Below are 25,257 nucleotides of genomic sequence, written 5' to 3' on the forward strand. Positions count from 1 at the left end.
AAAGGGACAAACATGAGGCAAACAACGCCATCGTATAATACGGCGTCTCAAGCAGCAGCAGGCCAATATTACAATGGCAATGGTGTACCAGTTAGTATGGGACCCACCACAGTAGGGAACCAATTCGTCGGTCATCAACAAAACGCAGCTTACGGTGGTGGACAATCTTCGTATGGAGCTGCTGCTGCTGCTGCTGCTGCGGCCACAAGTCAATACCAACAGGATGTGGCGTCGATGAGAACGACGGGGGCAGCGAACCTGAATTATCAGCATAGTCCTATACCTGGGAATCCAACTCCTCCGTTAACGCCAGCGACCAGTATGCCACCTTACATCAGTCCAAATCCGGACATTAAACCAAATTTCAATGAAATCAAATCGCCTGTCAATATACAAAGTAAATACATACAATATATACGAGATGATAAAATACGAATGCTTTACTATTATAATGTATATGATACCTAATAATGAATCTTCTTGTTCGCAGAAGACGACGAGTTAAGATTAACATTCCCCGTGAGAGACGGTATTATTCTTCCACCCTTCCGCTTAGAACATAATTTGGCTGTAAGCAACCACGTATTTCAACTGAAATCTACGGTTCATCAAACGTTAATGTGGCGATCCGATTTGGAGCTACAGCTTAAATGTTTCCACCACGAAGATAGACAAATGAATACAAATTGGCCCGCAAGCGTTCAGGTTTCTGTCAATGCAACGCCTCTCGTTATTGATCGTGGGGAAAACAAGACATCCCACAAGCCTCTTTATCTGAAAGACGTGTGCCAACCAGGAAGAAATACTATACAGATTACAGTATCCGCATGCTGTTGTGTAAGTAATTAACAGATATTCGTCATACGTTAGCATCGCTAACAAAATATTTTTAATTCGTATACGTATTAATATAAATGTTTATTCTGATTTACAGTCACATCTATTCGTTCTCCAATTAGTTCATCGACCAAGTGTACGTAGCGTTCTACAAGGTTTATTACGCAAGAGATTACTTACCGCAGAACACTGCATAACGAAAATCAAAAGAAATTTTAACAATACAATTTCGAGTAACGGCATTCAATCAGAGAAAGATGTCGTGGAACAAACAGCACTTAAGGTAAGAACGACAATAGTTTGTCAAATGTTTTTATATTGATTTATAAATCTGTACGAATGTTTCAACGTTATAATATCATCTTTTTACAGGTATCTTTAAAATGTCCTATAACTTTCAAACGTATTACACTGCCAGCGAGGGGACACGATTGCAAACATATACAATGTTTCGATTTGGAGTCTTACTTGCAATTAAATTGCGAACGGGGTTCATGGAGGTGTCCTGTGTGCACGTAAGTATCAACAATCAAATCGATTATTCGTTATAATTATCGACATAAAATAACAAATATGTTATTACGAATAACGTCATTATTCTGATTTCACAGAAAACCAGCTCAATTAGAAGGTTTGGAAGTCGATCAATATATGTGGGGAATTCTGAATACTCTGAATACTGCAGAGGTAGAAGAAGTAACGATAGACTCCGCGGCAAATTGGAAGCCTGCTAAAAATTTAGCCAATATTAAGTCGGAAGAGGAAAATGATTGTAAAAGAATGACGAAAGCGATGTCACCTGGAAGTATGAATATGCCCACTATGAATAATTGGGACATGAATCAAGCTATGAGTCCCTACATACCACCGGACATGAGCAGCATAGTAAGCGGCTCGATGATGAACAACACGTCGTCCACTTACGGGAACAATAATATCAATCACCGAAATTCATCTGGTGGATCGTTCGATATTAATCCTGGAACGAATAACTCAACCAATAACGATTATAGTAGCGGAACGGGACCTCTTACTCATTTGAATGAATCAGTGAATTCATTGGATCCCCTTAATGCTATGGAAAAATCGTTAAATGATCAGGTATGTTTCCTGCATACAATAGGTTTAATTCGATATTAATAAATAAATCCTTTCCCATACATTTATTCGTATTTTATGTTGCGATCATAGATGCCGCATACTCCACACACACCTCATACCCCTCACACGCCGCACACACCGGGTGGTGGTAACAGTGGTCCACCAAGTGTTCCTCCTGCATCTCAGGAATCTACAGGAAACCATAATACGTCTGGTAATACGAGTACAAATATAAATACCGATACCGCGGATATACCGTCAGACTTAAATTTCGATCCAGCTGCGGTTATAGATGGCGAGGGTACTGGTCAAGAAGCATTGAATGTAAGTATTAAAATATATATATATATATATATTTGATGATCAGTAAATTCTTTATCATGATATAAAACGAAACATACCTGATTTTTGCATCTTGACCTGATTTTTTGCATCTCTCTCTCTTTTTTTTAGCTCTTGCCGGACAATGTCGTAGATCCAATGGAACTGCTTTCATATTTGGATCCACCTGATCTAAATACTCCACCTAGTAGTGGAGCAAGCAGTGGAAATCCCTCATCGAGCGACGACATATTGGCACTTTTTGAATAAGATCTCAAGAAACTATTCTTCTTCGTAATGAAATAATCAAATTATGATCCCAAAAGCAGGGGTATGCGATCACCAAGTTAGCATCTTACTGAAAGATAAATAACAATTCCGATTTATACGACGAAATTCGTGTATGAGGGATATAAGAAATGTGTTGGGTTCACAGTGGGTGCTCTCACCTAATCAATGGTACAAACAATCTTAGCTCTAATTGTAATAATTCCTATTGAAAAGAGTTAGGGCATATGACTAGGGTAATGACGACTTTTAACATTAGTACAGCAAACACGATAATTAGTGCTTGTCTGTAAAGATTTTATTGCATGGATGGTACAGCATACTTGAACTAACATGCTAGTTCTGCTGAGCAAATGTTCCATTCTATTTATCGATGAAATTATACGAATCGATTAAAATTAAATGGTACAGTATGATAATTCCAGGAATGCAATAAGGACTTTATAGACAGATAATAGAACGAGATTTTATTACAAGATGTAAATGTTTATCAATAATTAATTATTGATAATTTTGTGAAATATTCGAGTTTATTTGGTTTTTTTTATGTTCATTTTGGATTTTTTTTTTTTTTTTTTTTTTTTTTTACTATTGATCTTGCTTCGATGTAAATTTAAATGTTTGCTCATTGGAACACATTGTGCCACTTCAAATGTTTTTTAACATTTCGAAGTTTCCCTGCATTATCGTCTTTACATAAAAGATCGGTCTACTCGCGTTCAAGGCTATGATGGACCTACATCACAACAGAACTATAATGTAAATGTACAGTACCTCTTGTAAATAAGTTTTAATCCAATTAGGTAATACGTTCATCTGTTGTGAACTACCCTGCTTATTAATGGATATAGCGCATATAGTGTTCCTCTCCATTAGATAAATAGTAGCAACAGATGGGAATGAATAATTGAGGGGATATTGGGCTTCACACTGGAGACATAGACAATTGTTCTTCACGATGTATCTCCTGAGAAAAATATTTAGATCACATTAATGATTATGTGAGTCAAGGTGTATTATAAAAATGATTTGTTTTTTGTTTACTCTAAAGGATATTATTACTTATCGATTAAAATTTTTTGTTCAATATCTAAAAAGCAACAATTAAAAAGATAAAAAGACTATGTACGAATACAAGAGAGAACTAGATTCTAACATAAATTTTAATAATTTCGTCGTTATTATTCTTTATTATTATTTTTTATTATTAGCCTATTAGTATGTATTTTGTTATAAAATATTTTTTATTTGATTTGATAAACATGAATCAGATAATCATTAAAGAAATTAGTATGAGTCATAAAAGTTAATAAGTCTATTATAAACTTGTACGTATAAAACTTGACTCAATATTAGGACCTTAAATTTCATTGAAAAAAAAAAAAAAATTAATAACTAAATGACAAATGACAAAAAAATGACAAAAATGTGAAAAGAGTGATACACTTAAAATAAAATATCTTTGAATCCTAGTATTAATCTAAGCATATTGCAAGTATTAATAAGATATATCTCTGAAGATACATCAAAATTTAGAAACAATTTGCATATATAGAGTTTATTTTCACATTTCTATAATGAATGTCTGCATTCAAGAGAGTTTGAATTTATTTTGAAGTTTTCTTGATATTGTGATAATACATATTGCATACTGACTAATTAATTATTAATACATAATAAATAATACAAAATGTCAAATATGTAAAAAAGTCAATTAGGAAAATAATGTAAATTACTAGAAAAATACATCTTGAAACAATGATGTGTAATCAAATTTTTTTTAAGCGGTACTGAATCAAATTACAATGATGAAATAAATATATATCATATATAACACACCTATGTAAAAAAAAAGGGCTGACATATTATTATTGATATACAAAAAGCAATGATTAATATGCGAAAATAAGCTCTATATAATCGTTCGCACAAATATTGAGCTAATTAATTTGTTTTGTTTTCCTTCAAAGTGACATCAGTTGTATCTGCCTGAATAAGATACTGCCAGAGTGATACCGCCCACAATTTCCCCGCTTATGTAGTGGTTATTACATTTGTATCTTTTGTGATTGAAAAAAGAGAAAATATACTTAAAGTGATTCATGTAGATTATACAAATTTTATATAAAAGTGTATTTATGATATATATTATCACACAAGGAAGAATTAGATGCGGTAAAGTTTCTATTCGTATAACTACTACAACATTATTGAAATTAGATTTTAATATTACTTAATTAAGTGCGACTATTGTATAATATTTGTATATATGATAAATAGAATAATAATATAAGTAAAATGGCAGATACTTACTGGCCAATTATAATAGTAAAAGAATGATTATCTTAATTATTTCTCAGAACCAAAACAAGGAAAAATCGTATGAGAATACCCTATATTAGAGAATATAACATGTACATGACTGCAGAATAATTATTCACACAGTCAGTTATCGTACTGTTATTTCTAATAGGATTATTACCTACTTATTAAAGACCTAATTACCTAAAGAAGTTTATTCAAACTGTAAGCTTTACTTAGGATTGCCAAGAAGTAGCATATGCAACGTCAATGCGATTGTACATAGGCAACATCTACCTATACCTACCTAGAGTAATATCCTAAAATACACACTACATGGTCTTGTTTCTTAAGAGACGCAGAGATTTATATACACTGCTCTATATGCAGAAATTTATATATATATACATAGAAAAGAAAAAAAAAACGATTATTGTTTTGAATTCATTATTAATTTTAATACAATTTTTAAAAATCAAATAAATTGGCTTTCATGCAATCTGTTTTATAATTACAAACAAAGGACACTAATTTATGAGCTTGTTCATACAAGTTTCGTTTGTTTGTAATTTCTATTGTGGTGATAATTGGTAATATGCTTTGTTATATATATTTAAAAGAAATGAAATTCTCTACGAAGAAAAAATTTATTTTATAGAAGAAAAAAGAAAATACCTTATTGAAAATAAAATGGTTGCATTTATGCTATGAACCTAGTTTACGTCACGTTACATACATATATAATATATAGTTTCTTCGGTTCACGTATATACAGAAATATTTTTGAAAACTTAAAATTTAGGTTATTACAAATACGAAGAAACTTTTTATACGAAATCTATATATTTTCTTTATACGATTAAAATATAAAATAATGAACCTTAAATCCTTTCCGCATTTCCTATTCTCAATAACATAGCCACGACTAAAGTCAAACGATCTCTATTTTATATTTATTAAAAACAAATTAGATAACAAACCAAATTATACGACTTTATTAAAAGAAGAGACAGAATGGAGGTTAGGATCTGCGCAATTAATTTTACAATTCCTCGATCATATATTTTCTATTTTAAATTATATATAAAAAGTTTCTTCATATTTTTAATAGCACAAATTTTACGTTTAACCTAATAATTACGTGTATACGTTTGAATTGAATATACTATATACATGTGTATGTGTGTGTGTATCCACATATATATATATATATATATATATATATATATATATAAATTCGCGAGTATTTATTACTTCAGGTCACGATAAATCTCTACGACTCTAATATTATATACTCTTTATAAAATGTTAGAGGGCCTATATAATTTGATCTTATTGTGCATCACATGAAATTGTTCGATTAAAAAAAAGAGACATCAAATAATCGTCGCCTTCTCGGAGGCGTGAAATACTTAAACCAATTCGACATTGTATTTTCATGCGCTGTAACACAGTGGTACCGATGTATAGAAGAAAAAAAAAAGAATTAGACATTAAATACATACAGAATATTCCTTAGCACCAAATAGAATGTTTGGAAAGGCCAAACGCATAGGAAACGATCAATTAATAGGAATAATAGATATCTCTACATTTCTTAAGCCATCTCCAAACAGAATCATATCAATATTATTTAGATCACGATAAAACCATTAATAAATACACACAAATTACGTGCATTTATTGAAAAATTTACCAAATAAATAAGAAGAATGCCTTGAGCAATCGGTACGAAATACTGTGGAATAATCAGTCTTACTCCCAAATATACATACATCATATATACATACATACATACATACATACATACATACATGCACATTAAGGAAATACTGTAATATCATTGGTTACATCGCCGTAAAAAAAAAAATTTTAATATGTACACGAAGACCAGTTTATAACATGTATGAGAGATACACATTGTTTCTTAATAACAGTTAGGAACATTCAATAAAAAAGCCATAAAATATCGAACGTCTATGGTTTTTCTAAATTTTCGATCCATTTTAAGTTTTTTATAGAAAGGAAAAAAAAGGGAAAAAAAATGTTTCAAATCCGATCGATTCAGTGTACTTCGATACATATTCCTAACGAGTTTTTAACGAGATTCTTTTAATAAAATGTTTTCATAAATTTATACCTTCTTATTTTTCAAGTTGCAATTTTAAATCAATTAAGAAATATTACTTATTGCAAAATGTTTAATAAAAATATTACAATTCTACTTCACATCCGATCAAATGGCCGTAAAATAACCTCCCCTGCGTACCGACTGTACAATCTGCTAAGTATCCTCCATTGGTTCGCCTTTTATAGATTTACTCAAAGGTACAGCTAGATATAGGATTGACCTGTTACCATGGAAACGCATTGACCAATCATATTTTACTAAAAAGAGATAGCACATCGTCTTCTTCGTCATCTCCTTATCTTGAGTTCTATAATTCAACAATGGGATCCAGCTATCTATTATGAGACGTGCTTTTTGTGACATTTTTACATAATTCTTTAATTCGGAAGAACAATTTTTTTAATTGCAATCGTTAGACATACGATTTTTATTAAGAAATAGTTCCAAGAAAGATATGATAGGAAATCTTGCTGCCAAACTACGATTACTTTTGCCAGATAAAACTGTCACAGGTATATTCTATTTGTTAAAATAAAAGAGATACATTGAATTGAACTATAGTGCAATGATATTCAACATTATTGTTATTGTAATAAAATATTTCTTAACGAAGTAAAATACATAAAGGCAAATCTATCCTATACAAGCTCAGTATATTTATTTATTGATGTAGAATGTTTTGTTGTTATTCTTAATTTAATAGCATTCCATAAATACCAACAAAGTCTAATATTTTGATCGGACTATCGCATTAAAAAGGAACTTTTCAATTGGAAACAGGAAAAGGAACGTTGTTGGATTATATGATTGAAAAGGAAGTATTAATAAGTGCATTATAAGTGTTCTATCAAGTTTCGTAAAAAGCAAGTAAATAATAGGAATTACATGATTAGCGGAAAGTAAGGATTGTTCTGTTTTTTTTTTAATTTTTTATATCTCCTTATAACTTACTACTTCTTTTTCTATTTACTGCTCTTATTTCAATATTGACATTTATAGGATTAAATTAATATTTATTTGTGTATGTTTTTATAATTAATATTCTTTGAAGTAAAGTATTAGTACGTGTAGTAACAAATTAACATATCCTTTAAATGTCAATGTTCTATTGTGATTAACTATATCATAATAAATTATAAAAGCATTAAAATTGTACAATAACTTGTGCTTCTACTTATATCATAAATATTTTGGAATATTTCATAGTTTTTACTCACTTCTATAGATATAAAAGTATATGAAAATCTTATAACTTTACAAGTATGAAGTTGCAGTCTGTATTTGCTTATTTACTACTTCTTAAATCATAATTTATAACCAAAACTATATAACAGTCTTGTATATATTATAATTAATATGTTAACTTATTAATATTTTTTAGCTCACAAATAATCTATATTTCATTTGTAGCTGAACAATGGAAACTTTTGGGTCAAGAAAAAGATGGGTCTTTACTTATATGTTGGTTGGAAGAAAAGTTATTAGAAGACAGCACAGTTTTGCAATATACTGTTATAGGCCATTACGACCGGATTAAAAATAAATTACAGGTGAATATTATATAAAAAACATATATAATTTATAAGATACATCTCAGATTATATTTTCTAGATCCTACATCGTTTTCAAATGATATTGAATATTGTTCAAGCTACAATAAATCAAAGCCGTTCATTGCTTGGCTATGTGACCAAGCAAAATTCTTCTATTGAAAAAGCTGTTGAATCTGTTGAAGAAAATAGCTCTAAAGTAGAAGAATCAACTGTGAATGTAGAAACTTATCAAGCATATCTAATGAAACTTGATATAGACAAACTTTATAATTTGGAAATTGAAAGATCTAAGCAAGTGCGCATTCAGTTTTTATATAGGGAGAAACTCCAAACTACATCTGATAAATTTTTATTATTACTTCATCAAGAATGTAAGTATGCAATAGAATTATTATTAAAGTAATCAAAATTTATTTAAGTTTTTTTATATATTAATGTTATAATTTTATTCATCTAGGTGTCATGATATATACTATTATATTTGATGCATCAGTGGATGCTTTATGGGAAATAAAAGAATTAAAGCATGAAGAATTAGTAAAAGAGTTTGTTTGGGCACAATGGGATATGACAAATCAAGTATTATATCATATTCATCACAGACGAATTCCTACGAGTTTAGTGAGCGAAGACAACGATGAAAATAATATGAAATCGACTCGTTCGAATCCGACACTTAGTGGACTTCAATTTCATGACGATCTTCCACATGAAACAGTGGTTAATATTTTATTGTACATTTCTATATAACTAGTTCTATATAACTAATTATTTGTCAATAATTACGATGCTTTATCTTTCAGTTAAATATTCCTTTAAATTTGCCTCAATTATCAACTACTTCTAACTGTGGAACTTATGAAGATGATGTTATACCTTTGAGAGTTCATGATTGTTCTTTAGATCTCATTGTGGTATCAGATTCTAAAGGAATGGTCTGTGTTTGTCATCATTACCTATATAGACCAATGAAGACACAACATGCAGTTAATTCTTTAACTGAATCAAATACCGTACACTTTGCATATTCGGTGACACTTCTTCATCACAGTTGTGTCATTCATTGTGTTATACCAGGCATACCATGGTCACGTGCTAAGCTTATAAGACCAACTTTTGCAATATATGAAAATCATTATATGATTGTATTCGTGCAAGGTTTACTTATACATCTTCTTGAAATAGGACTCAATCATGATCCCTGCTGCCACATATTATGTGGTTCTTCAACACCTGTTGCATCACATGCTTCTTATTTAGTACCATTACTTGATTTACAAAATACAGAAGAAGGAAATTATAAAAAGCAAGAGACATCTGGTCTTCATCATAATATTACAGAAACTAAAATTAGCTACTTAGATGGAAGTAGTATCTTTTCAAATTCTGGCTCCAAAATTTTAACTATTGATTTACCTACACTGGATCTTGTAGAATTATCCATTACTACTGATTTCCTTATGGATATTTTTCGAAAAGAAACTTCTGTTGAAGTACGCTTGGGAATTTTGCATTACTTCATTTGTCATAAAAACGATATGGAAATTATCGGGGATTTAGTATCTATCGTAGCAGAGAAACCTCGACTTTTGGAGATCGTACGATATATGCAAGAAATTCTCATTGGCGGATCATATGCTTTGGTACAAAAGAATTTACTTGCAGATGCTATGCCCTTGTTAACATTATTACCTGTTACTACTATGGAAGAGTACACGAGTTTTGAAATAAAAGTTAATGATCTAAATATAACATTGAGTCATGAAAAACTATGGAATACATCTGTTATGTTACTTTCACCACAACAAAGATTAGTTCCTTATCATAGTGATTTGTGGACTAGACTTTGGGAACAATTAAATAAAAATATTAAAGATAAACCAAGATTTCAGCCGAGTAAAATTGCGGAGAAATTGTTGGTGTCATTGGCATGTTATCAACCAGAGGCATTATCCAGATGTAGTACTCCTATGTCTCCAAGTGGAGGGTAATATCACTTAATATAATGTTTTTTCTTAATATTCTAATATCTGATTATATCTAATTATTAAGTATATAGATTTGTTATAGCTACAGTTGCTCTTGGAGATTTATTGGGTAATCGTAGCAACAAGTTATTGGACTCTAGTTTACCATTCACAGAAAGTGAAAGTTGCACTGCTTCGAAACAAGAACATATCGTCTCAGTAAATTTACGTGAGCTTTCAATGTACCTGTTGAAGAATGGTACACAATCATCGACGTGTCATATTCAAGGTTCATGTACAGCTTTACAAGTTCATGCAATGGCTACGAGATATGTAGCGGCACAATTAGAAACATCACGTATTTTATGTCACATGCTTTGTCGGGCGGCTAACGTTGACTTACGAATTGAACAAGAACGTGGTTTTATGCTTATGTAATGTCTCAAATTATTTACGTAATTACAATACTACTTGATTTACAAAAAATATCATGATATGTATTTCATTTCAGTGATCAATTAGATAATGGAAAACGATGGTTGTTGTTCATGCTTTTGGAACGTTACAGATATGCATTAGAAAATATAGCGTTCCCCGCTCCGCAAGGATTTACGTCGTTTTTCACCTATCTTGGATATAAAACTTTAAATTATTCTATGTTTTTACAATATGTTCAAAGAGCAGTATTTGAGCTACAAGTAGATGTTACAAAAATTATCATGGCAGGTATATATAATTCATTCACTACTTTCATAATAAAAAATTTTTCACTAAAAAAAGAAAAAATAATTATGTTATAATTGAAAATGTATTGTTAGATATAAGTGATACAAAAGAAAATACTATTAAAAAATTGGCTCTACTATCTTTACTACCACGATCTCGAGCCAAAAGACTTTTAAATCAATGGTTACATCCAGTTAGTTTAATGCTAAGAGCTCGGGAACACGCGGCTAACATTTTATCAGGCGAAGTAGCTCAAAATCGTGGCAGATCTTTTCAACATCGTAATCATCATAATGGTGAGTAAATAAAATGGTAAAAAGATAATGATTTAAATCTAATAACAAAAATTTACCTCTAGGTTTAGCAGCATTTCCTTCTGCGGATCGTTTGTCGCCTTTAGATACATTTCTTGATTTACTCACTGCAAAAGGTAAATATAAATTGATGTCAGCGATCGATGTTTCTGTGATATAAATTAATATACTTCTTTTACTAACATTATTTCAGCTAGTCTTGCTGAATTAGATTTCGGTTTGCTTATGGAAGCAACTGTAACATCCACAGAAGATTTTTTATAAGTAAAACAAGTTAACAAAAAATGTGATTGCTTGTTTTCAATACAAAATATCATATGAAGATATAACTACTTGCATAATTCTATACACTTTGCTATTATGAGTGTTTTCTGTAAAATAATAAATGTAACAAATTTTAGATTAATCAATGGATAATAATGATTTGTATTACTATTATTTAGAGAAAAATTGTTCTTTCTTCCATTAGATTTATTCTAAGATAAATACATACCGACTCTATGAAATACATATATTACATAATTTTTTACTAACAGATTCTTGAAATAATATCTTGAATTTAATTTACTTGAAAATACTATCTTTTTTTTTTCAATTTGGACGTAATTCAACATGTACGGGACATTAATTTATAAAGTAAATACATAAACAATAATCTAAATTTTATTTATGTAACAGACAAAATTAACATAATCACTAGTAAAAATTTTTTTATCTATATTAATTACACGTTATTTATCTAAAAACGTATGACAAACGTAGTAGAAATATTTTTAAATAAAGATTATATAAAGCCTTCTCGATATATATTATGGACATTAAATTTGTATTTTAATATGATTCGAACTTTTTAAAAAAGCGTATTAACAAAATTTTTGCATTTTATTATTAGTTAATAATATTTAATAATGTATTTTAAAAGACACACGTTTTATAGAAAAGTGGTAGCATATTACATTATTGGATTATTTAGATTGTAGAGTTTACAGTATAGTACAATACGAACTATACCATATTTTTGTATCATAATAGATTATTTATTTCTTGTTGATTAACCCTTTGTAGGAGGAACTATTTATCAAAGTAACTAATCAATTTAATTACAGTTGTATGTAAAGTTAATCATTTATTGTTTATATACGAAATGGATCAACTAAGAGGAAACAGATGATTATTTTCTAAAGTAGTGTGTTAAATGCAAATTAATTTAATAAAATTTTGTTATTTAATTTTCATATTTTTAACTTTCTTATTATTCATTGATCAATGTTACAAAAAATACGTGTATAAAATTAGATTATTGCGTATTCAAATATATTTATTAACTAATATTTCCTGCAGAATTTATGAAAAACAAAGTGTTTCATTTAAAACTGTCTATAATTACTTAATTCTGGGATCGAGGTTTTTTTTCTGGAATATATAACGGGAAATAAAAAAGGAAATAGAATGAAGATAATTCTTTAGTTATAAAGACATATTCCGTATTCTGATTAAAAAATTACATTGTTATTATTATTAAATAGAAATAGATGTCATTATACACAGCTTATAAAACATCCTCCCATTTTATTTTTATTATTTTAGAAGATAGTCAACTAATTCCTCATAGACGAACCATTCTCAATATCATAATCTGTATTGTATAGTGTCTATTTAAACTCGGAATAAACTAAATTAAAATTGTATGTTAATAAGTAATAACATATCATAATTCGTATTATGATAGAAAATACATCTTTATAATTGAATCAAAAATACTATAATAAGATAACTTAAAAGGAATATGTTGTAACTTTTTTTATATAAAATGTTAAAAAGAAAAAAAAAAGAAAAAAAGAAAAGAAAAAAAAAAGAAAATTATATCGTTAATTGTTGGTTGCATATGAAATCGTACACATGTCGATATATTTTATATTAATAGCAGAAGTAGCTTTGTCAGTAAAAAAATAATTACCTGCAAATTAGAATAACATATGTTAAATAATTTTCACAATATAATTATTATAATATTTCTTCGAAACAAACTCAGAAACCACTATTTTATAATAATTAATTATAAACTTAAGATTTCAGTGTTTTAAGATAATTACACATCGAATCTGGAAACGTTGTTAATCAATCTTCATTAAATGATTTTATATTAAATAAATTAAATAAGAAAAAAATAATTTTTTAATTTTGTGATATATAAAGATATATACGAATTTAAAATAATATACGTAATATACCTGATTTAAAAAAGATCACGTTTATTAATAATAAATTTAAAGCACGTGTGATAGCGAGGAAATCGTATGAAAACCGAACGCTGAAATCTTAGTTCTCAAACACTATCACTTTATACATTTTCTTTAATATTATTATAATAATCTAATCAACAATTATGCAAAAAATATAATATAATGACATAACATATCTTTTTTAACATGTCCATACATATATCACGCCATTTGAATTTTTAATTCTAACAGCATATCTCTCAGATACGTTATATAAAAGAAGGTTGCGCTTTAATGCACCTACTACATTGCATAAAACTTGCTTCACACTTTGTTATTGATGTTACTTCTACATTTATGTACAAAAAAAGTATTTGTGAAAATAACTTATAGTATCTGTGATACATATATTTTTACTAAAATTGGTAAAACTATATACTAAAATTAATATTTTTTTCGTTTGATGAGTTTCAATATTAACATATAGCTCAAACCAATGTTATTTATTTGATGTATTACGGTCTATTTTCTACTGCAAGAAAAAAAAAAAGGAAAGAAAACTAATTTTTCATTAATATTATTTATGTTTTACATCTGACATTAAAAGTCTGCTGCTGTTTTTATGGTAATTTTTGTTATATTAAATAAAACTAAAATGATGGTATTACCAATTAGGTAATTAAGAATCCAGTAGCCTTTCCTCGAAAGCTAAAATAAAGAAAGAATATCTTTATCCATTAATTCATAGTACAATAAAGTTAAAGAACAAATTAAATATTTTTTTCAAACAATTTTTTCGCAAGTAAGATAATTATTTTTATACAAAAACAAACATTGCTCATTAATAATTTATGACTATAAATAAACACAGTTTACATATAAATCGAAGTTTTAGAAAAAATTAACATGTTTATGTGAATAATAATATCAAAAGAACATTTTTACAGGAAAACTTGTTATTGTGATATTATTTTCAAATAGTTCAACTCCTATTTATTTAAGAATAAAGAATTAAACATACTGGATGAAATTACTATAAATTTCCAATTATACTTATATAAAATACATATTGATTTACACAAAAATTAAGTAAATTATAGGATAAAAAATAATATAATGGAATAAGGATCTACTTTTTCTTATAATAATAATTTTATAATAATGATTGTATATGTATATTTTAAATAATAATATTTATTAAATTGCAAAAATTGTGTACAGAATACAAATATGCTTTTAATGTCATAACGACGACATTCAAGCATAAAAAGTTGTTAATTAAAAAATTAAGGAACCAATTAACATTATATATACTAATGAGTAATAATATATAGCACCTACCTTAAGGAGATTTTACGAATTATTATTTTCATTGCTTCCTACATAAGATTCAAGAAGTGAAGTTTTGTTATCTTCTAAATCAAGAGGATCTGAAGTATATGGATTATTTGAAGACACATCATTTGCTGAATTTGTAATTGGAGATGATGTAGTAGCACCCAAAAATATGTCATCATCAAAATCTAATAAACTAGGTGCAGGATTATATGCCATTAATTCTCCCCCACCATTTCCACTTATGGAGTCAGCAACTACAATCGTAATTCATAATTCAGATTCATATAATAATAATAATACAATTCTATTCTTTCTCATTAAAAATAATTTCTACAGATTCTACAAATGATTTTGATATTATTGTTCATACATATCGTCTCGTATGTGTATAGAGATTCAGCTGGTATTAATAGAATAATAGAACTACAAAATTATTCAAAAAGTTTTATTGCATTATCATACCTGTAGATTGATCGTCGTCTTCTTTATCACAATGTGTATCCAAATCTGAATTAACGGATATACCAAATGACATTGAAGTATCCTCTGCACCAAATAACTGAAAATACAAACAATTATAAACTATTGATGGACTCTATCAACATTAAATGATATGTTTTTCTTGTGATCTTTAATAGTTTATTTACCCCAAGAAGTGTATTTACCCCAAGAAATATATTTACCCCAAGAAATATATTTACCCCAAAAAGTGTATTTACCCCAAGAAGTGTATTAGCATCAATACTATATCCTTCACCACGTAGGATATCTCGAAGATTGTCCAATTCCGTCTGCATTGATTCAAGATGATTATCCATTTCCTCCCTATAGACAGTTTTCAAAGTAGATCAATATGCATAAAAATGTCACCATTCACACAAATTTATCCATGTTTGTATAGATGCTCCTAAATTGTTTAAATGTTACCTGAAAATTATGATTCTTTATATGAAGAGATGTGAGCACAAGTAAATTTATAAAACCAATATTGCCAGCTAATCAATGTAAAAACAAGTAAACAGCAAAATTTCATGATGGATGACAAATTGGTATAAAGTTTGGAATATACCAATGTTTACATATTTTATAATTGATATAAGCTTAGTATATACCAATATTTCAACATGTATTTCTCATTTATATGCAGTGTATGTAATGCCTTTTATGTAGTAAGTCTCAGAAAAAACTTATTTCTTAAGAATTAAGAAAGATAGGACAGATACATAAGCGTTTTAATAAATCATACTACTTGTGCAAACAATATTTCTAATAGCTTGACACATATGACTTAAATATTAGTTCTGTTTTCTTAATGACCTATATTAGTGATGTACATACTGTTGTTATTAAGTATTTTTACTATTATTTATGAGACGAAAAATTACATTTAAAATTTAATCTAACATATACGAAAATATAGATGACAACAGATGCACGATAACACACTAATTTTTATACAGACAGACTGCAATAAACTTGTAAAAAGATTTTCAAATAATACTTAACTAAGATCAAATTTTTCTGAGACATACAAAGATGGGATATTAAAAAAACTATAAAATTTTGAATTTGATCATTTGATCTATATGTACATATATCTATGTGTATGCAACATACACACATATATATGTTACAATCAATTATTGATATTAATTTATATATATAAACAAAATATTTGTACTAAAATTCCTTGTACTTGATTAATGCAATCATTATAAAGTATAAAAATTGGTTGCTCCCACTTCAGTCTTCTGAATTAATATCTCCACTACATTTAAATAGAATACACTGCATTTGATCTCATTACCCATGGTCTATGTTGAACTTACATTGTTCCTAACCTGTAATTAGCATCAGGTACGCCTGAAGAATTGACGCAACTCAAAGATAAGTCTACTGAATCACTTCTGTCTGGTTTATTGCAGCCATATTTTTGTTGCTCCGACAAATTTGATGCTTCACTTTTATCTGCAACAATCTGATTATCTTCATCTATGATATTTTCCTCGTGATTAACATTTATAAAATCGTTATTAAGCCTTGCAGATTGACTATGGGAACTGTTATTGCTATTCTCTCCATTTTCATCATTCTCCATATTGTTATTATTGATAATTTCGGGAACAATTAATATGTCTTCAAGTTTCACCAGAGAAGAGTCAGTTTCTTGAATATCGTCGTCTACTTCAGTTGAAGGTTCAATATCAACATCAGGCTCAACTTCATTGGATTTACTCATGTTAGCAGCCATAGCTGCTAACTTGGAACTACGAACAGTCGCCACTGGTATTGGTTTAGAAGTGATTGAATTATTCTCCAATAAGGCAATCGTCACAGAAGAGTCCTCAATGGGTATTTCGAGCAAATGTGTTTCTTCCCTAAAAAGTGAGACAACCTAATGCGAATCTTCATTATCTTGATTTTTATATGACTGATATACCTTATTTTCTTTCTTTAGTATCTGTTGTCTAATTTTGAAAATTTGGCAGAAACATAAGAAAAAGTATGCTTGATGATTTATTACTAGTAACATGCAAGATAAATCTTAAATGTAATGTCTCTAACTCAATTAACAGAATAACGAAAATATGTTAAACCTAAAAAAGAATTTCCTGACTGAAGATACATAGCATAGTATAAGATCAATTAACAAGTCTGTTTACATCAATTTGCCCCACCTATATATATGTATGTAAGATGTATTTAAATTAATAGTATAAAAATATAATTATTACGTCATATACATATAATCATAATTTGATAAAATATGGTATCATGTAAATGTGTGAATATGCATGTATGTCCAGTTACAGCCACATAGATAATTAACTCATGATAACTAATCATTGTTCATGCAATGTATGTAAGGCATTATATCTGTTGATCATGTTACTGCCCCAAATTTGAAATTGCAGAACATTGAAGCAACAAATCATGTACATTTACTTAATACTTATATTTTAGTTAAATTTCACTTCTTTTGAAAATTATAATTTTTTTTTTTTATTTAAAGAAAAATGTTGGTCTCTTCATTACTTCAAAATATGTGATTCCCACTACTTTATTAATATAACATTACTGAAAAATATTTTAAATACTACAAAACAAAATACATCTCATTTAGATATACCCAAAGATTCATTTACAATTACTTCATTACTATATCCCTACAATCATGCAAAAAGAATTTATGAAAAGCATGTTTATGAGCCAACTTAGAGTTTCTTTTAACAAGAAAAAATAAAAAACAAAAAAGAAGTAGAAAAAAGAAATAACTTAAAACACCAACACCAAATTATGTCGAGTGAAAAATGTTAACCTTGACTCTTGTCCATTCTCCGTTGATGGGATCAAAATTTTGACAGGCACCTTGTTTTTCCTCCTAATAATATTTAAATTGCATAATTATAAGTATTAATGAAATAAGTATGAAACGTGCTATACAATCTACATAAGAAATACCATTGGCTTGGACAGTAATCATGCACTAATGTAAAAAAAATTATAATCTAATAAGATTATATGTATAGATATATGTTCAAAGTACTATATCAATGATAACTTAAAGCTAAATATTACATTGCATGTAATTACACTATATAATTTTATATATATATATATAGTGTTTTATAATAACTCTCATTATCAAATACTAATAATAAGTCATATGATTATGATGAGAATAAATCGAAATTAACAAAAAAGTATAATTAAATATGAAACATATAATATAATTTAGTATTATTTATATGATATCCTATAAAATGCTAATAGATCAACAATTATATATTGTGATTAATGATGTGATTTCTTTACAAAATTACTAATCTACTTACTTTTTTTTACCCTTACAGGGTCGTTTCTTCTTTGCATCTATCTCTTGTGATTTAACCAAGCTAATATCATCGCTTTGAAGATGAACCGCATTATCCACTAAGTGTATAGTTTCCATGCTGTCATCATCCACTAATGATGTATCATTGGGATGTTCAGGACTTTCTATTGCTGGATGTTGTTGATTTTCTAACATTCTATGTTACAAAAATTTGTTCATTTATTTTTAAAATTATTCCAATTTTAAGTAAACAATATATTGCAAAAGAATTTTTTTATACTAATTACAATAAAAATAAATTAATACCTACTCAGCAACTATGTATTGAGAGTCTAAATCTGGTTCAGAAGAATCAAGTTCATGAATAACAGGTCCTGTTGGAGATGTTTGTGCCTAAATACATTTATATTAGTATATTAAGATATAAACATATTTATAAATTCCAATCTCAGATAAAAATTGAACATGAGAAAACAAATGCATAAATACCTTTGAAATTTTACTTTGTTTATTACGCTGACGATTAGAATCATCTATCATTAATGGATACCGCCTTTTAACAGAAAGTCCACCACTTCTTGATGGTTGTACTAGTGTGACAAGGAAATGAATTAATTTGTTTACAATTTGTTGCTGTTTTAAATGTTTTTGTCTAAGCATTGCAAGCTCTCTCCATAACGCTTCATTTTCTCTTTTCATAGCACCCAATCTGGAATCTAAATGTTCTTGTCGACCTCTCATACTTCTTACTTCTGTTAACATTTTATTCATTAATTCTGGTTTAATAGGCGTAAGAGCTGGATCTTGACCTTTACTTGACGCAATCTATATATATATATATTATAAAGTAAATTATAAATTTCTTAATATCAAGTTTCTAACTTCATATCTAATATAAAAGCAACTTTTATCACTTTAATAGATTATTATAAATTGGTATTAAATAAATAAATAAATGTCAACGATATACACTTACTTTTCTTTTAATATGTTCAACAAGATATGGATGACCTTTACAAAAAAATTGATGTGCAAATTCCATTTCATCCCTATCACATTTTAAACCGCCTAATTCTACAGAAACTTTCTTATGAAATCCATCTAAAATTTAATAAATAGTATGATGCAATTATTAAAACATTGATGTTAAATTTCGAATATATTACATGTAGAAATATACATTGTTATACATACACATATTTAGTTGCCGCACAAAGCTAGCCATATTATTATGTTTATAATAATGTGGTAATAATTCTCTGGCAAATTGTGCTTGATTTCGAATAAAAAAGCTTCGTCCATTCTAAACGAAGAGTACAAAGTTACATTACTTAATGACGACTGTGCAATTAAAAATATATACGACACAAATCAACGTTAAGCTTACGTTTCGTCGATTACATTATTTATAGAAAGAAGTAAAAAAAAGTAGCGATAAAAAAAACGATTGTACAAGTTGTTATTAAAGATATACCGTATTTAACATGTACTAACGATGTTGTAAACGTTGAAAAAATTAATATTTATTAACAACAAATAAATCGGCGACTTACAGGTGACCAACAAATAAGGTCGTCGGTCTCAGGATCTTCAACCAGTTTCCAAAGTTTTGCAAGAAAGGCAGGTACGCTTGTACCTAATTCTGGTATTGTATGCATTTTTACAATAAACTCAAATCACAAACAATTAATATTTTTATATACTTCTATCTTAACAAATATGGAACAACTTTATATCTCACAATAATGGCCGACCACTGACGATGTTATTCTGCTACAAGCATTTAGTAAAAGGTGGGGTGAAGAGGGTAAACTACTTTAATAAGCGACAATAGGGACTTTCCGGATGAAAATATATTCTTATATTCAATCGTCTTATTAAGATAGTTATATTAATACACAAATGTATTTATTCTATTTGTTATATTTTACGAAATTAATAAAAAATTTAATTATTAATTGATAGTGTTTTATTTCTATAGAGCATGCAAAATATAACCAATGAAAAATCAACTATGTAAGACATTGTTGCAATCCTATTGGCTGAAATTAAAAAGTAAGAAATTGTTGTATTTAATAACGACCAATCAGGAAAGAATAGTAATAGTATAACCAATGGAAGACAACTAATTCAATAACAGAAAGAAAGGACTTTGACCATTAATAAAAAGAATAACAAATACATCTAATAGGTCGTTCACTTATCCATCGGAAAGTTACCGTGATCAAAAAATTAACACTAAGTTGACATTCTTTCATTATAAAATTTTCAAGTTTGAAATTGGCGCCTAAAGAAAATTCGTATTACATAATTAGAGTGCATATTTTTAACTACTTTGTACTTATTTTAAAATTACTAGATTTTATTTCAAGTTGTAAATCAAAACATTACAAAACAAAAATCGAAAGAAATATTAAGTAATTAATATTACTCATGAACACTTTATTTTTATATTATTTTAATACACATTGTGAAAAAGGCAGCATGGGACATGATAAATAGAAGAAACTTTTCAATATTTTAACAATAAATTAACACCTAGAAAATATAATTATTCTATATTTTGGAGAAATTCTATATCAGAGAAATACCATGTTTCTATCACTTGTTTTAAACTTATTTTATATTAAACTTACATTGTATGATTTTATACAATGTATGTTTCTATCTGTAATAATTAATGTACAAGTAAAAAGTAGGATAAACTTATGCATCCTTTATTCTTAATTTGAAACTTATCAGGATTATTGGCAGACCTTGTTTTAGAGAAACATTGAATTTAAATATCAAATACAATATCTATATCATATTTTGATTGATATGGTACATATAAAGCAAAATCAAAATTGTAACTTTATATAAGAGACATGTATAAAATTGTTGCTTATTGTAATAAATCTACATAAATCTACAAAATTTTGCATTTGATTCTCTACAAAATAACTGTTTGTTTAACATATATAGTTTGAACATTAACGAAATTCTAAATTAATGTTTTCTAAAACTATTTGAGTACAGCTTTATACATAAAATATTTTAATCAGTCACTAAATCTTATAATTCTAAGGTTATATATTATTTTCGAATTTTACGAAAATTGCAATAAATAATTCCTTTAAGTTTTTTCTTTTAAAATATTGATGAATGAAATTATGTGAAATGTAATACTTTATGAAAACCAACACATGAATATTTCGAATATTAAGATCATATGCGATCACAATAAAAAATTGCAGAGTCATAAAAATGATATACTGCTTAGAATCATTTTTTAATTTAATACATCTTTGTGCAATATTTATATGATTGAATTTAATCTAATTATAATTATATCAGATATATAACTTAATAATTTTTTTAACCATTAATTAACCAAAACAAAATAACTAAACTTATTTCAATATATAAATACTCTTGAAAATTAGACATGATCATTGCTAAAGTGAAAAACACATAAATCAACAACTTTTTTCAATGATTATATTATCTTATAAACACTTTCATATTCGTCATAAGATGCTTCAACTAGACAATGCTTTAATTCATTAAGATAATATAATTTGTTGATATCAGTTCTAGAAAAAAATATTAGAGTTACATTTAAATTATGCAATTCATAATAGATGTCTTGTAATAATGCATTTTTTTCCTAAATCAATACACGACCTAATACATAAGCATACTTGGTATACTAATATCCTGCATAAATGCAGCACATAGTCAGGCATTGAAAATATATACTACATGGGATAATAAGTTATTTTGTGGGAGTAACAACATAGATCGTTATCAATACATTGTTACGATATAAAATGTAATTTTAAAGTGCTATAAAGCTAACCATGGATGATGACGAATAGCTTCTCGACTTCGATCACCATAATCATATGTAACTTCTACTCCAATTGGTATATCTTCTTTTGCTGTAAGTACTAAATGTGGTGTTGATTCTACTTCAACGATCCTTGCAATTAAATTTCCATTTCTGGAATGATTTACCAACCTGCCCAACTTTTTTGTTTCTGCTGTAGCATCAACACTACAAATATTTAAGTATTGTCATAGTAAATTTATCCGTAAGAACTATATTTAGGATTTACAGAAATTGAAATTGTAATATTATTATTGTAGTAAGATAATCATATATAATTATATTAACTTCATTAATATAATTATTATTTTTAATATCAAATACACATACCAATACTGATGATTACGATGCTGGAAATAATACATATAACATCCAGCATTTTGATCTTGTGCATAGATTTTCTCACGTTTTTTTGCTATGACTTGATCAATTAATTCACCAATATATTCTACTACAAATTCTCCTTTCATAAAAGAACGTGTAGTTACTACCCCGCGCCCTTTACCAGGAAAATGTCTGACCTAAACATTAATATTTCATAATTTATATAAAGTTACATAACAATTTATAAAAAATATCATTTTGAAGCTCATTTCATACTCACTTCTAAACCTTCCTCAACTTGTTGCAAAACTTTTGCTTCTATGTCTCTTTGTTTTTCTTCTAATACAGCTTTCTTAGATTTTCTTACACTCCGACGTACTGGAAAATATTCTGCAAGCGTATGATTTGTGCCTTCTATAACAGATGAATGCACTGATCGTTGAGCATTATTCTGACTCTGAGTCAATTTTCTACGAGCAGGTTTGCGTGCAAGGTGTTGAGGAGGAGTACATGTGGCAACAAGTCCTTTATTTCTTCCATTAATTATGTCTCTACTATCAGTTTCTTCTACATGACTATTTGGCATATTTATTCTATGTGGTGTTGAAGGTCCATGAATTGGCACTGCTACAGGTGTTTCTGTGCATATTTGTAAGGAATATTATATTATAAATTAAAAGATAATTTTAGAAAAATATTGTTTCATTTCTTATTATATAACTATGTTGAAAATTTATAAAATGGACAGATACCATCTGTTTTAAATTCACCGACATCTGTTACAATTTCTTCTACAACACTTATAGAAATAGTTTCTTCTTTGGTAAGAAAACAATGCCCCGTCATTACATCTACATCCTTGGAAGATTCCTTAGTAGTATTTACATTTGTAATATTTGCAACCTACATACACATACACAAAAAAACAATAATGAATTAAAGTTTTATAATATACTTATTGTATAAAATAGAATCGAATACCTTTATAGGAAAGAAGGCAGTTATACACGCAGAAGACACTTGTTCATTAGAGATTGCTTGCATTCCATTGAGAGCATTACGCTGTCTTCTTTTAAAGCCATTTGTATTTGTTTCTCTCTTCATTAATGGAATAATTTCTTTACCAGATGTTACGGTTGATATATTCCTTGTACGAACTAAAATTTTTATAATACAAATATATATGTTAATTTTATATTATATAAAAAAAACCATTGTTTTTAGCAATAGATTTTATTTGATTTATATTTATCAACTAATTGTAAAAATAAGTTGTTTAATAAATATATATATAAAAATACTTGAATATATTAAATGAAAATTAATAAAATATAAAAGCATTTTTTTTAAAGATAAATAATAAAATAATTTAATATAGAAGATTATCCAATATTATAATCATATAATCCATTATAACAAAATATAATTTGTTATAAATATTAAAATGTTTAATCATAATAAAACTGTTTAAAAATAACCTCATGCTATAATTTGTTTATGTAAAATGACACATAAGGAAATAGTATAGATCATAATAATAATCTTCACATTACTTTTATAAATAAAAATATTGTTCATCTAAATTACATAAAATTTGGAAGCTGGTGATCATTATGAATTGAAATAATTAAAGATCACACAATATAACATTATTTTCTAATGCTTTATGAATTATTTAATTACAGACTAGAGAAAACTACGAGCATTAATATCTAGGATGAAATTCAAAATGGTGCGAGTATAAATCAAATCTATGAAAACATAACCTGGCATTTACTGTTAAATCTTAAGTGAAACTATTAATGAATATTTTAAAAACATACCTCTACCTTTCACCATGTTATCGCCGGATTTTTTCATACGATCTGCAGTCTCCTGATTTGATTTTCTCATAGAACAATTCTTTCTACAGCTACACACTCATAGAATGGACGTTCACAATCCGCTTCGGTGCTCTCACACTTCCTACAAACTGTAGAATATAGAAGTATCATCTATGTGTATGTACATACGTATACTTATATTTACCAACATAAACGAAATATTAAGCTAGATTGCTTATTTGCTAACGTCAATGTTACAAGGAACTAGATGCCAATAAAAGCGCCAATTTTAAATCTTTGACGAA

The 25,257-nt window shown here is 27.8% G+C and overlaps 4 protein-coding genes and 1 long non-coding RNA gene across 16 annotated transcripts in view; 2 read left to right on the forward strand and 3 right to left on the reverse strand.

Annotated features, from left to right (window-relative positions):
* LOC127069449 (zinc finger MIZ domain-containing protein 1) overlaps window positions 1-6,822 on the forward strand; it is an 85,490-nt gene extending 78,668 nt beyond the window's left edge. For all 3 annotated transcript variants that reach the window (XM_051006489.1, XM_051006490.1, XM_051006488.1), the window contains 7 exons: window positions 5-397; window positions 491-837; window positions 935-1,120; window positions 1,210-1,352; window positions 1,449-1,938; window positions 2,029-2,262; window positions 2,392-6,822. In XM_051006489.1, coding sequence (XP_050862446.1) covers window positions 5-397; window positions 491-837; window positions 935-1,120; window positions 1,210-1,352; window positions 1,449-1,938; window positions 2,029-2,262; window positions 2,392-2,529 — 1,931 coding nt within the window. In that variant the 3' untranslated portion in view covers window positions 2,530-6,822. The remainder of the gene's footprint in view (window positions 1-4; window positions 398-490; window positions 838-934; window positions 1,121-1,209; window positions 1,353-1,448; window positions 1,939-2,028; window positions 2,263-2,391) is intronic.
* Window positions 235-7,149, reverse strand: LOC127069493 (uncharacterized). Of its 2 annotated transcripts, XR_007783552.1 has the most exons (5): window positions 6,989-7,149; window positions 3,322-3,514; window positions 2,340-2,617; window positions 465-2,242; window positions 235-382 (listed from the first exon to the last, which is right to left on the reverse strand). It is a non-coding gene; the product is annotated as an uncharacterized LOC127069493 (long non-coding RNA). The 2 variants fall into 2 exon arrangements; XR_007783553.1 differs by lacking the exon at window positions 6,989-7,149 and having other exon boundaries at window positions 465-2,128; window positions 3,322-3,471.
* A 72-nt stretch (window positions 7,150-7,221) lies between these two features.
* LOC127069447 (protein pigeon) lies at window positions 7,222-11,861 on the forward strand. 2 transcript variants are annotated; one of them, XM_051006484.1, is made up of 11 exons: window positions 7,222-7,491; window positions 7,683-7,878; window positions 8,390-8,529; window positions 8,591-8,903; window positions 8,990-9,252; window positions 9,336-10,519; window positions 10,592-10,933; window positions 11,011-11,225; window positions 11,318-11,521; window positions 11,584-11,655; window positions 11,733-11,861. In XM_051006484.1, the coding sequence occupies exons 4-11, from the start codon at window positions 8,609-8,611 to the stop codon at window positions 11,801-11,803; spliced, it is 2,646 nt and encodes an 881-aa protein (XP_050862441.1). In that variant the 5' UTR covers window positions 7,222-7,491; window positions 7,683-7,878; window positions 8,390-8,529; window positions 8,591-8,608; the 3' UTR covers window positions 11,804-11,861. The 2 variants fall into 2 exon arrangements, with proteins under 2 accessions (XP_050862441.1, XP_050862440.1); XM_051006483.1 differs by lacking the exon at window positions 7,683-7,878.
* Window positions 11,862-13,026: 1,165 nt separating this feature from the next.
* LOC127069459 (heat shock factor protein-like) lies at window positions 13,027-20,717 on the reverse strand. 7 transcript variants are annotated; one of them, XM_051006518.1, is made up of 12 exons: window positions 20,488-20,717; window positions 20,129-20,237; window positions 19,911-20,035; window positions 19,424-19,759; window positions 19,245-19,327; window positions 18,936-19,130; window positions 18,419-18,481; window positions 16,941-17,477; window positions 15,747-15,924; window positions 15,562-15,658; window positions 15,103-15,353; window positions 13,027-14,469 (listed from the first exon to the last, which is right to left on the reverse strand). In XM_051006518.1, the coding sequence occupies exons 1-11, from the start codon at window positions 20,590-20,592 to the stop codon at window positions 15,115-15,117; spliced, it is 2,067 nt and encodes a 688-aa protein (XP_050862475.1). In that variant the 5' UTR covers window positions 20,593-20,717; the 3' UTR covers window positions 13,027-14,469; window positions 15,103-15,114. The 7 variants fall into 7 exon arrangements, with proteins under 7 accessions (XP_050862475.1, XP_050862481.1, XP_050862479.1 ...); XM_051006524.1 differs by having other exon boundaries at window positions 15,819-15,924; window positions 20,488-20,716; XM_051006522.1 differs by having other exon boundaries at window positions 15,801-15,924; window positions 20,488-20,716.
* Window positions 20,718-22,151: 1,434 nt separating this feature from the next.
* Window positions 22,152-25,117, reverse strand: LOC127069302 (N-lysine methyltransferase KMT5A-A). Of its 2 annotated transcripts, none has more exons than XM_051006145.1 (6): window positions 24,953-25,117; window positions 24,111-24,286; window positions 23,882-24,032; window positions 23,410-23,768; window positions 23,136-23,326; window positions 22,152-22,973 (listed from the first exon to the last, which is right to left on the reverse strand). In XM_051006145.1, the coding sequence occupies exons 1-6, from the start codon at window positions 25,020-25,022 to the stop codon at window positions 22,763-22,765; spliced, it is 1,158 nt and encodes a 385-aa protein (XP_050862102.1). In that variant the 5' UTR covers window positions 25,023-25,117; the 3' UTR covers window positions 22,152-22,762. The 2 variants fall into 2 exon arrangements, with proteins under 2 accessions (XP_050862102.1, XP_050862103.1); XM_051006146.1 differs by having other exon boundaries at window positions 24,959-25,105.
* Between the last annotated feature and the right edge of the window lie 140 nt (window positions 25,118-25,257).

Source organism: Vespula vulgaris, chromosome 15 (genome assembly GCF_905475345.1).
Source record: "Vespula vulgaris chromosome 15, iyVesVulg1.1, whole genome shotgun sequence".
Lineage (NCBI taxonomy): Eukaryota > Metazoa > Arthropoda > Insecta > Hymenoptera > Vespidae > Vespula > Vespula vulgaris.

Excerpts from the sequence above, each read along its gene's own strand:
- LOC127069447 (XM_051006483.1), top strand. The coding sequence starts at position 7,434 with ATGATAGGAAATCTTGCTGCCAAACTACGATTACTTTTGCCAGATAAA. Across the intron at positions 7,492-8,389 it reads GCCAGATAAAACTGTCACAG|CTGAACAATGGAAACTTTTG; the intron begins GTATATTCTATT and ends TTTCATTTGTAG. Across the intron at positions 11,656-11,732 it reads TGATTTACTCACTGCAAAAG|CTAGTCTTGCTGAATTAGAT; the intron begins GTAAATATAAAT and ends ACATTATTTCAG.
- LOC127069459 (XM_051006517.1), bottom strand. The coding sequence starts at position 20,592 with ATGCATACAATACCAGAATTAGGTACAAGCGTACCTGCCTTTCTTGCA. Across the intron at positions 20,036-20,128 it reads TGTGCGGCAACTAAATATGT|ATGGATTTCATAAGAAAGTT; the intron begins GTATGTATAACA and ends ATTAAATTTTAG. Across the intron at positions 18,482-18,935 it reads CCCTGTAAGGGTAAAAAAAA|GAGGAAAAACAAGGTGCCTG; the intron begins GTAAGTAGATTA and ends AAATATTATTAG.
- LOC127069302 (XM_051006145.1), bottom strand. The coding sequence starts at position 25,022 with ATGAGAAAATCAAATCAGGAGACTGCAGATCGTATGAAAAAATCCGGC. Across the intron at positions 24,033-24,110 it reads CTGCCTTCTTTCCTATAAAG|GTTGCAAATATTACAAATGT; the intron begins GTATTCGATTCT and ends ATGTGTATGTAG. Across the intron at positions 22,974-23,135 it reads CATCGTAATCATCAGTATTG|TGTTGATGCTACAGCAGAAA; the intron begins GTATGTGTATTT and ends AAATATTTGTAG.